General features: G+C 39.8%; 1 protein-coding gene across 1 annotated transcript; it reads left to right on the top strand.

Moving 5' to 3' along the window:
- The first annotated feature begins 2,046 nt into the window (after nt 1–2,046).
- On the top strand, nt 2,047–9,169 carry polr1c (RNA polymerase I and III subunit C). The gene is made up of 9 exons (XM_037783395.1): nt 2,047–2,191; nt 2,897–2,968; nt 4,011–4,118; nt 4,368–4,500; nt 5,006–5,137; nt 5,330–5,482; nt 7,439–7,588; nt 7,981–8,097; nt 8,792–9,169. Exons 1-9 carry the CDS (start codon nt 2,120–2,122, stop codon nt 8,908–8,910), a joined length of 1,056 nt encoding a protein of 351 aa, XP_037639323.1. The 5' UTR covers nt 2,047–2,119; the 3' UTR covers nt 8,911–9,169.
- Nucleotides 9,170–13,976: the final 4,807 nt, after the last annotated feature.

The raw sequence follows: 13,976 nt of genomic DNA, 5'->3' as shown, positions 1-13,976 counted from the left end.
GTTTGGCCACTACAAAAGTTTGCTTCACAGCCCGGCACTCTTCGTTGGAGGCTTGGTTTGCTGCTGCTCAGACGCAAATGAGCGTAAACGTAAACTGTGGCAAATATTATCTTAATATATAATATATCTTTGAAAATATTATTTGTGACCTTGAACTTCATGGAAAATTAATTTTTTTGTTTTTTTAAGGGTCTACACAATATATGAGAGTATTTTCTAATCAATGTCATTATCATTGTCGCAAAGTTTTTACATTCATAAATGCAAATTTAGAGTTTTAACCTCACGTTAATGTTTTCAAGAAAGAAATCGAACTATATATTAAGACAATATCTTCTGCAAAAAACAAAAGGGTATTTATTTATTTGAACCCCTGGCATGTTTTATGTTTAATGTTACTTTTTTTCCATTTAATTTAATGTTTGTTTTCCTTTATTTCCATTGTTTACCTATCTGTCTATTGAAAAAAAAATCTGAGGTTTTTATTTGAGATATGTCTATGCTCCATACCAACAAATGGTATGAAAATTCAAACAAATGAAAATTCACAGGATTGAATTCTGTCCAATTGTGTTGTGGCCTGAGAGACCGTACTGGATGATGCAAAATGCTAATGTAGACATGGAAATACTGAATATTAAGCACAGAAATAAGACAGCAGATCTAGTCCAGGAGTATTACAGCCACAGGTATAGGAAATACAGTGATCATGTACAGATTTTTACAGATGGATCGAAAGAATCCACAGACAGAGGCAACAGGGGCAGCAGTGATGATACCCAGTCACCGGATGTTGGTTAAAAGGAAAACATCAAATTACTTGAGTGTGTATGTGGTTGAACTAGTTGCAATTCTGTTAGCATTGGAGTGGGAGGAGGATATAAGAGAGAGTAAAATACTCATCTGTAGTGATTCAGTTTCATCACTGTCAAGCATTAAAAATGGAAAAAGCATTGTCTGGAGGGAGGTCAACAAACAGTGGCAGCAGCACTGGGATAGAGAGTCCAAAGGGAGACATTTACACAAAATCCAAAATAAAGTAGGAGGGTTAAGAAGTCATGGTAAAAACAGAAAAGAACAGGTTTTAATTAGCAGACTAAGAATTGGGCACTACCAACTGAACAGCTCACTGCATATTATTGGGAAACACCCTACTGGTCACTGTAGCCAGTGTCAGGTCATGGAGACAGTAGAACATGAACTTTACTTCATGCACAAAGTATGAGTTAAATAGATGGAGTATGTTAGCAGGTTTGCAGAGGGTGGCGCTATTGGAGAACAGGATGGAGGATTTACTTGGATGCTGGGACACGGTGGAGGGTGATCTTTCGGTTTCTGATCAACACTGGATTAATTAAGAGACTGTAGTAGAGTAGGGGTAGTGGACGGATAAAACCAGAAGGAGGCAGCAATGCAACACAAAGAATGCCAGCTAAGCTAAGGGTGCCCAAGGGGAGAGATGGTCATTACCCATCTGACAGTAGGACATACAGGATTAAACAAAACACTCCATACAGAAGAGAAGAGAATAGAATAGAATAGACAATCACCCAACTGGACTATGCACGCACTGTAATAAACCGGAAACTGTCAAGCATGTTCTTATAGAGTGCAACAAATATGACAAAGAAAGAAGGGAATTGAAATCAGGAGTAAATGATGGAAATATTACAATGGGGAATCTGCTAGGAAAGACATCTAAGAAAGTACACAATCTTCTAATTAATTACTTAAGGGCAACCGGAATAATGGAGAGAATTTAATTATTAGTATTATTGTTATTATTTTATTTTAGTTAGTTGTTATTATTATTATTAACAATAATAATAATAATAATAATAATAATAATAATAATAATAATTACAATAATAATTCTTATTATTATTATTTTTTATTCTTTATTTAAATTATTTTCCCTGCCAATCTACTGCTCCACACTCCAGTCCAGTAGGTGGCGGTAATGCACCCATAAGCTGGTTTGCCAACTGCCAATAAACACCAAAGAAGAAGAAGAAGCTCCATACCGATTGGTGGCAGTAACGCGTCATGTGACCACATGTGACGCAGTAATATAAAAAGGACCGGAAGTGTGGGCGGAGCTGAGCAGACTACTGGCAGCATGGCGGCGATCAGGACCAACGTGGAAGAGATCCGGAGTAAAGTGATCTTGGGAGAGTTCGGAGTGACGAATGTAAGTCTGTTTATAACTCTGGTTTTATGACTCCGTCCTCCTCTATCAGCTATCTGCAGCCTGCAGCCTCCTCTGAGCTGCTCTGAGCCGCACACATCCTCACCTCCTCGTGTTAAAACATGATAGTTCATGTTGCTGCTGCCTGCTGGACCGGCTCTCATATACTAAAGTTAACAGTCTGCTTTATCTGCTTAACGACACCATGTCACCTGTTAATACTCCATGAATATTAAAGTGTGTGTCATTGTTACTGGCCTTTACTAGTTTACCACTGAGAGCTGTCACAGACACAGACAGGCCATGCAGGGCAGTCATCTGACAACCAACATCAGCATCTCTTCAGTACCAAGGAGAGAGCACACTATAGAAGATTTTACTCTGTTAAACCAGCATGATAAAACCTGGCATCCTCACTGTCAACGACTTGACTACACTTAGATTTTCTGAATAAAATCATCAGTCCCATCACAAGTTTCTCTGTCACTGTCACTCAGTGTTATTATTCAAGTAACTCTAAATAATAAACTAAATATAAGTGAATGTCCAGTTGTAGATGTCCATCCTTCACACCTGCCAGTCACTGTAACATTTGATTAGAAGAACACATGACTAGATATGCCTTTTATAATACCATAAAAGCATAAATATATTGAACAGTTAATGTTTGCAGTGTTCATTGATTGATTATTTATTTGTTGCTTTTAGGTTCATACATCAGATTACCCTGGAAACTACCCCGGCTATGATGACACGTGGGATATGCAGAAATTTCAAAAGGTACATTTATTGTATTATTTTAGACCTGAAGGTGGCCGCTGGTGATAAAAGGGGAAAAAGAGATTTGTTTGCTTTGTTGCTCATACTTTTATTCATTCATTTATTCTTTAACTTCATGAGGACATTTTTGAATAAGATGTATTTATTCTTAAGACATTTTTATGGAATTAAAGGTACTATATGTAACTTTCAGAAGATCCTTGTTATCAATGACACCTAAGTGAACTGCAGTCAGCATCCTGACGTCTCTCCACGTCGTCCATTAATTCCTGAAAATGGACAGCTCGTCAGGCGTTATCCCTTTCATAATGTTCTGTAATGTTCCTATATTTTATTTGGACCAATGGCTCCATGATACTAACTATAGCTTACAGCTAGCAAATTACTTTATCAGCTAATGTTGTGAAGCATCCAAGCAGATCCATGCTGCATAGCTACTGTAAATTACAGCAAGCTGGCCAACCATAGCTTCAACACTCAAGACAGTGTTTTGCTATATTAGATGCACACTGTTGGTGCTTTAGGGGAGCTCAAGAGAGGCAAAGCACCCTCGGGAGATCGCATAAATGTCATATTCTTTGGATTTTTCGGCAAAACAGTCACGAGTCCTTTTCATAGAACTCAATCTGATCAAATATGAATCAATATTCTGTTAAGTTAATGCCTATTTTTCTCCTCAAATGTTTCAGAATAATTTTGTAGTGAACGGTTTAGCTGTAAAGTGAGAAAGTTTGTGGTGCGGCAGCCGTTGTGGAATCTCCAGGAAATCTCTTGAAGGAACGCCATGTACCGGTCACATGACCAGAGCACAGCCAATAAGATCGATTTTTTAAAGCCTGAAAACAGAGCCATGAGGAGGAGCAGAAGTCTAGTTTTCTCTCAGAGCACTTGAATTACAATATGCTGAAAGGTTAATACGGAATTTTTTCCCCAATGATGCCAAAAGTATACTGCCTACTGAAACTTTAAGAGTGTTTTGCGTGCACTCAAACTGATGTTTGATGACACTCCTATTGAATGAAGAAGTCCTCTCTTTTTGCAGAACTTCCGAATTGACGTAGTGAATCTGGATGAGAACAGTATGGAGTTTGACATGGTGGGGATAGACGCAGCCATCGCCAACGCCTTCAGAAGGATCTTACTAGCAGAGGTAGGATTTCCATTCAGTTGTGTTTAATCATCTTATAAAACTACATAATGTTGACATAAGATGTTGTTAGAAGGTTTTTAGGTCTACATGCTACTTTTTCTACCCACTTTGTTTTGTAAGTGACTTGTGTGTAAAGCCTAATTTGAAGAAATTGTACGTTTTTTGCGTCTTTCTATGAGAAAGGAGACTTGGAATTTTTCATTTCATGCAAATATATTGTGAGATGTTTGCATTATTCTTTGGTTGTAGGTGCCTACCATGGCTATAGAGAAGGTGTTCATCTATAACAACACATCCATCGTCCAGGATGAAGTCTTGGCCCACAGATTAGGTCTGGTCCCCATCAAAGCTGACCCTCGCCTGTTTGAATACAGGAACGCTGGTAAAACAACACAGTGAAGCACTCACACATTCTGTATGCTCCCATTTTACTCTGCTGATGTGGGTTCACCTAAAAGGCACATGAGTAGTAGGTTTGGTGTTGAATAGCATTTTGTTCGATCGTTATCCTGCATCGCATCTGCTTCTCAAAGCTGCATTTATCAGTTTAAACTGTGTTGTTTTTAGCCTGGATTATAACTGTAACTTCTTGGTATTTGTGTAATATTATCATACAATCTGCGGTGTCTCATATCAGAATACATTGTGTGCCTGCTTGTTTCAATACTGCATTGAAGCTATATGATGCTTCCACTGAATACTCCAAACCAAAGATGCCATATGTGTGTGCATCATGCTATCAAATGGAACAATTCAAATATCTTGTGCATTATTTTCTATACATTTGTCTCAAGCCCGGCGTCACAGTGCATGGGTGCAACGTGAGTTTGTAAGTTGGAGCCACCAGTGAGAGTTTAACATGTTTGGTTATGCTTTGTTTAATCCAGGTGAAGAGTCTGCAGAGGAAGAAGGTTCAGAAATAGACACAATTCAACTGCAGCTGAAGATTAAATGCACCAGGAACCCCAGAGCCACCAAAGACTCGGCTGACCCACGAGAGCTGTATCTGAACCACATGGGTAGGTTTCAGGTGACCTCCAAATGAACAATACAGATACAGACTTACAGACAGTAGCTATGACCAGGACATACAAACAAATGAGTGATTGTTGAAAATAGAGGAATGGAATTTTCCAAATCACAGATAACTAAGTAAGAAAGAATATCGCAGTGTAAAACTTTCTCCCTTGTCCCGTGCTGTCTCGTCCCAGTTTATTCCAAGGAGATAAAGTGGGTCCCCATCGGGAACCAGGCAGATGTGTTTGCAGACTCCCTCATCGGACCGGTACACGACGACATCCTGATAGCTCAGCTACGACCGGGACAGGAGCTGGACATTGTCATGCACTGTGTCAAAGGAATTGGTAAGAGCTTTTGAGTGTCTGGAGAAGAGTCTATAGCTAGATCGGTGCACAAGATACTGATATGGGAAAAGGAACATGGGTATTTGTTTTTACATTTTTAATCAGTATGAAGTTTATTTTCTTGGCCTAAATGTGTTTCCAAATCTAAGAAGTTCATTTTTGAATTGAGATCTCTATGTATGACAAAACAATCTTAAAGGTTCTATAAGCGACATTCAGAGCAGCAAACTAGAGGTCGTGTTGACCAAATATTTTACGTCATTGACTTAATTTTTTTTTAACAATGACGCAAATATCTGAAGGCCGTCTGTCAACATGTTTTTATCTAGCGACATATTCTGCTTAGGGATGCTAATTTATTGAATTTTTTTTAACCGATAACCGACTCTTGTTAACCGACAAGATTAGTGCGTCGCATGCAGCGGTGTACCAGCTGCGGTGTATGTGCAAAAACAGACAACTGAGTCCCCCGTTCACCCGTCCGGGAGCGTTACTGTAGCAGCCACGGTGCTGCGTGTATTGTCATGGACACATGCAGCAACTTTAGTCTCCACCACATTATTTAGTTAAACTGCCAGGTTGTCAGCTGTGTGTCTGCTCGACGTAACTGTGTTTGAGATATTGTTAAAAACTATGACGCTGTGTTTTGCAATTCTTAAATACCCAGAATGTAAAGAGGTGTTTATGATCGTTAAAACATCCTCCGATAAGCGGTTATAAAAACAGGCATGGATGGGATGAAGAGAGAAGTGGAACATCTGCAGCTCTGAACCACGACTCCCAAGATCATCAGCAGTGACTGCTGCAAAATGTGTTAAACTAGTAGTGAATTGAGAAGGAGAGGAGCAGGAGGAGCCTGAGTGATTTTTGGAATATTTGTTGTATTAATAGTCGTTATTTTGTTGTGAAAGAAGGCCACCAAATCCTCACACTTATGGGTGGAAATGAAATCACCAGGAATTGAAGTTCTGGAGTTGTTTAAAAGTGTATCTATAGTAGAAAAGAGAACCCTTGAATTATTTGTATTATTGTTTATTATATTTTTTAAATATGCTTGCCTTGCTTTTCTAATTTGAGTTATAAGAAATGAATAGATTTTTGTAGCATCAAGATGCTCTAGAAGCTGGGTTTTGCACCATTCAGCCCTTCTGCAGTCCCTTTTCTTCCTCCTTATCCATTCATCCATAAGCCAAGGACTTTTACTTTTAACCGATAACACTTTGATTTTAACAGGAGCGATATCATCCAGAGCTAGTTTAGCGCCACGATTAAATGCAATTACCATGTGATCACAGGACAACATAGAGGTAACAGCATCACAGAATTTATTAGCAAAGATTATTAGCAGAGTTAGCAGGCAGGTCCTGTTTCTGAACAGTTCTGACAGAATTGACCCTTACAGGATGTAGCATCCCGTAAAAAAAAGTTCTCAACCTCCGTGTCCACACTGCCAGCTACAGCCGTGGCGGAGGCCTAATGCACGGCTGTTGACTGAGCGTCTGTCAGGCGCATCACCTTCAGCATGTAGGTTCTGAGTGGCCACCTCCACCACCTCTCCTAGCGCCCTCTGGTGGCAAATACGAGTCATTGAAACATGTTTTGAAAATACACCATTCTACTGATATCTAGGATGTAACTACACGTTATTTATATTTCAGATCTTTATTTGATAGTAGATCAATTAAATTGATCACATTTTTAACAACCAATTAATCGATTGATGATTAATCGTTAACATCCCAACTTCCGTTTAAACCTCAGGGAAATTAGTCGTGAGGAACATCCCTAGTTTAAATATGTGTGAAAGTTCTACCGCTCGGCTCAGATGGAAACCTTTCAGACTGCCTCCTGCTTCGACACAGCTCACATGCTACATGTACTTTCATCATGTTAATCAGTCCAGACACCCTAATATATTTTCTGCTGCCTCATAACTGAAGTGTGTTCTCTGTTCAGGTAAGGACCATGCTAAGTTCTCTCCGGTGGCCACAGCCAGTTACCGCCTCCTCCCAGAGATCACCCTGCTGGAGACGGTGGAGGGAGAGAAGGCCGAGCGCTTAAAAGGCTGCTTCTCACGAGGAGTTCTAGACATAGAAGATGTTAACGGTAAGAAAGAACTATCCTCACAAATCAAATAGAAACCAACTCTTCAGAGGGCATGGTGAAACAACTAAATACATGAGGTGTTAGTCTGAGGACAGTATTCTGTAAGCATGCAGCACATTTCCACATGTGTATATACTCTATATCTATATATATCTATATCTATATAGATATATATAGATATATATATCTATATATCTATATATATCTATATATCTATATAGATATATATATCTATATATCTATATAGATATATATATGACATAGATTTCTACTGCCTAAGCAAGAACGGAAAGATGTGAGGATGGCAGAGGAGCTACATTCTTCATCAGTCTGTAGTGAGTTCCTACATCCTGTACATGTAATCATCTGTTTTCTTGTGTCGCCCACCTCAGGGAAAAAGGTCGCCAAAGTAGTGAACAGTCGCTTGGATACGTGCAGCAGGGAAGTCCTCCGACACGATGACCTGAAGAACGTGGTGAAGCTCGCAAGACTGCGAGACCATTTCATCTGTAAGTTCATAGACCTTGTTCATGTATATGACCGCACAAACTGCTTTAAAGACAGCACTCGGACTAGGGCAAGGGCTTTCGGAGTGTTTTCACACTTGGTCCCTTTCAGTCCTCCAAGCCTCATTTATGGGGGAGAATTTCAATTTTGCAAAAGATCTTTAATAAAAGACCATAATCGAATACTAAAAGTATTTGAAAACATTCGATTGTATATCGGCCGCCATCCATTAGAGCCGATTCAAGCGTACCCAGAAAGTTCTGTCAGGCCAAGCGCACCCAAAGAGCACCTGAGCGGACGCCATCCCTTTTATTTGTAGCGCCGTCTGCTGTAATCCTCCAACATCGCAGCTCCAGTTACACTGCACATATGTCACAACCCATAGCTCAAGACCGTATCCCAGCCTCTGATCAATAGCCTTGAAATTTCTTTGTCACCGTGATGTTGTCAACCAAGCAGCCGCTCCAGGAAGTCACTGCTCAACGCTGTTGTTGGTTGTGAAATAACAACTGGTGCTCCTAAAACCACAACGACTTGTTTTCTATTTCTACACCTGGCTCAGTCAGCAAGATGACAATATAGCAATATTAATGATCATGTGACTCTTGGGATCATTCTGTTGTACTGAAATAAGAGTTTGATATACTGTAGTTCTACTGTATATCAGTTCACAGAGCTGCTCTCTCTCTCGTACAGTTACCGTGGAGTCGACTGGCATCCTGCCTCCAGATGTCCTGGTCACAGAGGCCATCAAAGTCCTCATGACCAAGTGTCAGAGGTTTCTCAATGAACTGGACTCTTCCGTCATGGAGTGAAGTAATGACTGAGCGTGCTCTGAACCATCACAGAAGATCTGACGTTGAAATATGCCAGAGCCTATCGGGGATTGTATTGTTGATATTGTGCTCTCAATGGCTCAGATAAAAACCTATACAGATTTTGTTATGGTGGTTAGACTTGCTTGTAAGTATGTATATATACTGCTGTCTCTAGTATTTTGTATGCCTTTGCTCTTGATTTTCCTCAAATACACATGCTGGATCTAATAAAAACATCCTATCATGTCATATCCTATTTTACGGCACCACAACATGTATATGAACATTGTTATGTACCCGATTTAGGGGGGAACCTAGATGTTGTATGACTCCCCACTCTTCCCTCTCCCAAGAAAGGCCAGTTACTCAGACTATATCACAGTTCACAGTCAGTAGTTTATTTGAATCTTCAGAGCTGAGCCGTGCCCAAAAATACAAACAAAAGTCTACTGACCAAAACCCTAAAATTCCCTATCAAAAAACAAAAGTTAAACCAAAAACAAGTCTCTGCCCTGAGCTCCTGAGTAAAACAAAAAAAAAATCAATAAAGAGAATAAGGGTTAAACAGCAAAAAACCTTCTCACTCCTACTGAACTGCTTATTGTGTCCATTATTTACAGTGTTAAAAGTAGCTGAATATAAATATACAAATGGATAGAACTGCAACTTTTACTAACTTCAATTCACAACATTGCACAAGCTTGCCAAAAGACGTCTACAGATATACCACTCACAGAAAATCTAGAAAAGTTCTCAGAGTACACAGACTAGAGCTGCATCTCAAGTCCCTGCATCTCAATTCCTGCTTATTTGCCCCCTCGATCCTCCGGCTTGTGACCCCGAAATCGATCTCAGCGCTCCATCTTGAAGGAATTCCCAATTCCTAAAATGCATCTCGAGCGAGGAGGCTTGCCAGAGGAGCCATAAGCGAGGATACAGCGGTGTATCCTTAAAGGAAGTTTTTTAGCGACCGACACGCCCCCTTATAGGATACCAGTTACTGATTGGACGCTGCTGCTGATCGGACTGATCTGATACATGACAACATCACTGAGTTTCATACCGTAGTGAAGACAGATAACGGATTAAAAGTTTTATATTTTGTTTGTCTTCTGATTCACCATCTAGTTCAAATGTGTGTTAATTGTCGGTGTGAACAACAAACGGACCATGTTGATGGTAAAGTGATCCAGCAGCAGAAGGACCTGCAGTATCTCTGTTGAAAGAGCTGTTTAAAACATAACAGACCTCAAACAACTTTCAATCATTTCTTTGAAAGAGTTTTCTTTTCATAATCTGTTATTTCCCCCATTAACTTTTATTAAGAATACTATTACAGTCAGAGAGAAGGAGGGTTTGTCTTTTACACATTTTACATAATTTATCGTCATTTCCATTCAGTCACATGTGGCTGATAATTCCTGAACGTCGGGTCTGATATGAGTTAAATCATTTACATTTTCCCTCAAACATTCAGCCTAATAAATAATTTCTAGTGTCAGAATATCAATAAATACAGATGCTAATAATGAATAAATAATATAAAGGCATTGTGCCCCATTGTGCATTATGCCTGAAATGGTTCCTGGTCCTCTAAGCAGGACTCAGTATTCATTATAAATACAGACTGCAGGCTGTTATTCATTTGCAGGTGTTTGTTAAACAGTAACAGGCTACAGAGAGAAAACACTGCTGCTCTACAACTGATAATAACCGTGTGTCTTTATTAGTATTAGATCATAAACAGCTGTTAAAGCCGACTGATCCAGATGTGATCAGCTGCTGCTGTCATCAGAAACGGACGTCGCTTCACGTGATGCTTCAGAGGAAAGGATGTCTCATATCTCTAAAAACACATTTCCTCTCTTCCTCTCTCCTCGTGTCTCTTCCTCCTTCCTCCTCTGCTCGCATCTCCCTAGGAGAGAATAAGACGCGAGGAGAGGAATCGAGGAGAGGAATTGAGCCGTATAAATTGGGAAATGGGAAAGGCCTTATGTGCTGGCCCTTTGTTGGGAGTTTTGAGGTGAAGGAGGGAAGATGTGCTGTCAGCTGGAGTTTAAAAAGACTGATGTCATCCAGTGGACCAATGCAGAGGCAGCCATTCCTTTGAATGGACCAATCACTGCTTCTCAGTCACACTCCCACACATGCACACACTGTGAGGGGAGGACAGAGTAACCTGGCACATCAATACAAACAACAACATACTGTGTACACACAGTATACACTGTATAGATTACAAGCATCTTGATTTACTGTATTAAAGCCCCTTCAGTATATCAGCCTGGCCCACATTAGTTTATCACGGATATATCTGTGTATATGCTTTTCTGCCACACAGAAAAGCCAAACATGTCAAACAAAATTTAAAGAAAGTGGTTGTGTTTCAGAAAGCGGGACTAGTGAAAACTCTGAGATAGTTAACACTGAGTTGAGGGAAACTCTGGATTTTCAGTTCCTGAAAGAGAGATAACTTCAACTCTGGGTCGTATGCGCCAGGCCTCAATACATCCTACCTGATATTGACATAAGTACTGTACCTTCAGAAGAAACAAATTATTTGTATATAATGCAGTATTTATTTTATAATTAGTTCTCATTTCATCACACAGTCAATATCCAGTCAAATCTGATACCATGCCTACTCACACGGCTTCCACCAAGGTCTCAAACTCATCCTGAAAGGCCTCAAACTTTGACAGGTTATGATTTGGATTACCGCATGCCATTTAATACATTTTTAAGAACTTAACTTAACTCTAATGCTGAGTATAATGCTGTGTCTTTGTCAATGTATTATCTAACTATAAATTAAAGAAGACAAATAAAACTGTGTGTTCCATCCAGGGTCTGAAATTAGCACCCACCACCTGACAAATGCAGGTGAATTGTTGGCAGTGGCGGGTAAAATCGGCCGGCCATCCGCCACCTTGGCAGGCAGGGAAAACACTAGTGATGGGAACAGCGAACCGTTTCCTAGTTTTCTGATTCCTTGGCATCTCATGCCTCCGTGTCTATCGATTCATCTTAATGATGCTTTCCAACAGTTACACACGCACAATGACGCACACGCACTACGTATCATGTTTCAGTGTGTTTGGGACCGGAGCCATGGCAGAGAGAGAAAAAAAGCATTCAAAAGCATGGCGCTACTAAACCTGAGGGGACGCACCCTATTTTTTTCCTGATAATGCTACACTGTGAACAACACACCCGTGTTGAAATCAGGCAATCAGGAGGAGAGTTAGTAACGTTAACTGTTAGCAGCCGGTGGGCAGCTGCTTTATACCAACTAGAAAGTCAACCCATGTTAAAGAACTTCAATCCGCTATGAAAACACTTCTCCTGTTAACCCCATAAACTAAACTGAAGGTACAGACATGACCGCAAAGTAACAAAATAACAAAACTCTATACTTAAAGGGATTGTGTTGGTGAGAATTAACAACTCAGTGGATTTATGAAGGCCATGATAAAGACATAAAAATGCACAAATAGGAGACATCCAGTATCCAAAGTGATGCATTCCATGCTTGGTAACAGGCATACATCTCAAGTGAAAACATTTTGCAACATATAGGACACAATATGAGTGAGAAACTATTAATCATAGTTGATTTGGCTGCAATAAGTATAATTATAAGTCTATCTTTGTACCAAAGGAACTTGATAGTGATAGGCACTGGTGGAACAAGTAATTAGATCTTTTAAAGCTGCAGTGGGTTATTTTTATAAAACGGTCACTATATCCTGACAGGACAGGTAATCTGAAAAAAATCATGTGCCTCTGTGTCCTCCGGTGTCCTCCGATGCTCCTAATGGCGTCTGCAAGATTTCACAGACCGGAAGAAAACAACCAATCAGAGCTGATCTGGAGTCTGCCGTCTATGAGAGCCAGCTATCAATCACTCGCGAACTCTGATGAAACGGTCCAACTAGGCATCGCTGATCAAATATGAATCAATATTCTGTTACTGTAATGCCTATTTCTCTCCTCAAATGTTTTCAGAAACATCTTTTAGTGTACTGTTTAGCTGTAAAATGAGAACGTTTGTGACCCGGCAGCCATGTTAAGATCTGTTGAAGAAATACCAAGCACCGCCCACCAGTCGGAGCACAGCCAATAGGAACGCTCAATAGGAACGCTCTCTCTCTCTGAAATGACCTGTGATTGGCAAAAAGGACGGCACATGGATGTTCATATTTAAATGTGCACAGAAACATTAACATTAAGGATTTAAAATGGTTCATAAAAACCCATGGAATCAGAGGAATGCAACATTATACTATACTACTCCTATGGTTTACATCAACAATTTATTTTTTAATTTTGCTTAATGATGTTTGACAAAAACAAGTAAATTGATTTTTTGACATTTACCTCTTTTCTCATAAGGCAAGAGGCTGGAAGATATTCAAATAGGCAGTAAAAAACGTAACATAAAAACAGTAACGTGATATGTCGCTGCAAAGTGCTGTCCCATTCATATTTATAATGATAACAATAATAATATATTTTATTTATGGGCGCCTTTCAAAACACTCAAGGTCACCTTACAAGGCAGAGTAAAAAATGGATAACAATGTAACAATAAATAATAAAATCAACAAAACAAATTTACAGTGTATAAAATCCTTATAAAATCATTATGTATAAAGGATTCGTGGGACCAGATGGATAACGATCAAAGTGAATATGCCAGTTTAAAGAGATGTGTTTTGAGACGAGATTTGAAAGTGGAGTCTATGTGGGGGCAGAGCGGCTAAAGGCTCTATACCCCATGGTGGTCAGGCAGGCGGATGGAAGAAGAAGACCTGAGAGTGCGGATGGGTGTGTTGATATGCAGGAGTTCATAGAGGTACTGGGGAGTGAGGTTATGTATGGCTTTAAAGGTAAGGAGCAGAATCTTGAAATCAATGCAGTATTTAACCGGGAGCCAATGAACATGCTGAAGGACAGGAGTGATGTTATTAACGGATGGGGTTTCAAGCCCTTGCAACCTTTCAATCAACCATTTACCAGGTGACGTCAGTCAAGTCCCTGAGGGGTCAGGGTTTAAGGTC

The sequence above is a fragment of the Sebastes umbrosus genome, chromosome 10 (assembly GCF_015220745.1).
Source record: "Sebastes umbrosus isolate fSebUmb1 chromosome 10, fSebUmb1.pri, whole genome shotgun sequence".
In the NCBI taxonomy this organism is placed as follows: domain Eukaryota; kingdom Metazoa; phylum Chordata; class Actinopteri; order Perciformes; family Sebastidae; genus Sebastes; species Sebastes umbrosus.
The sequence above is the reverse complement of the archived record's forward strand: the minus strand, read 5'-3'. Positions and strand labels throughout refer to the sequence as shown.

What these genes read in the sequence shown, in the direction of transcription:
- polr1c (XM_037783395.1), top strand. Translation starts at nt 2,120, where the DNA reads ATGGCGGCGATCAGGACCAACGTGGAAGAGATCCGGAGTAAAGTGATC. An exon ending in ATATGCAGAAATTTCAAAAG is followed by an intron (nt 2,969 to 4,010) that starts GTACATTTATTG and finishes CTCTTTTTGCAG; the next exon opens with AACTTCCGAATTGACGTAGT. An exon ending in GAAGGATCTTACTAGCAGAG is followed by an intron (nt 4,119 to 4,367) that starts GTAGGATTTCCA and finishes CTTTGGTTGTAG; the next exon opens with GTGCCTACCATGGCTATAGA.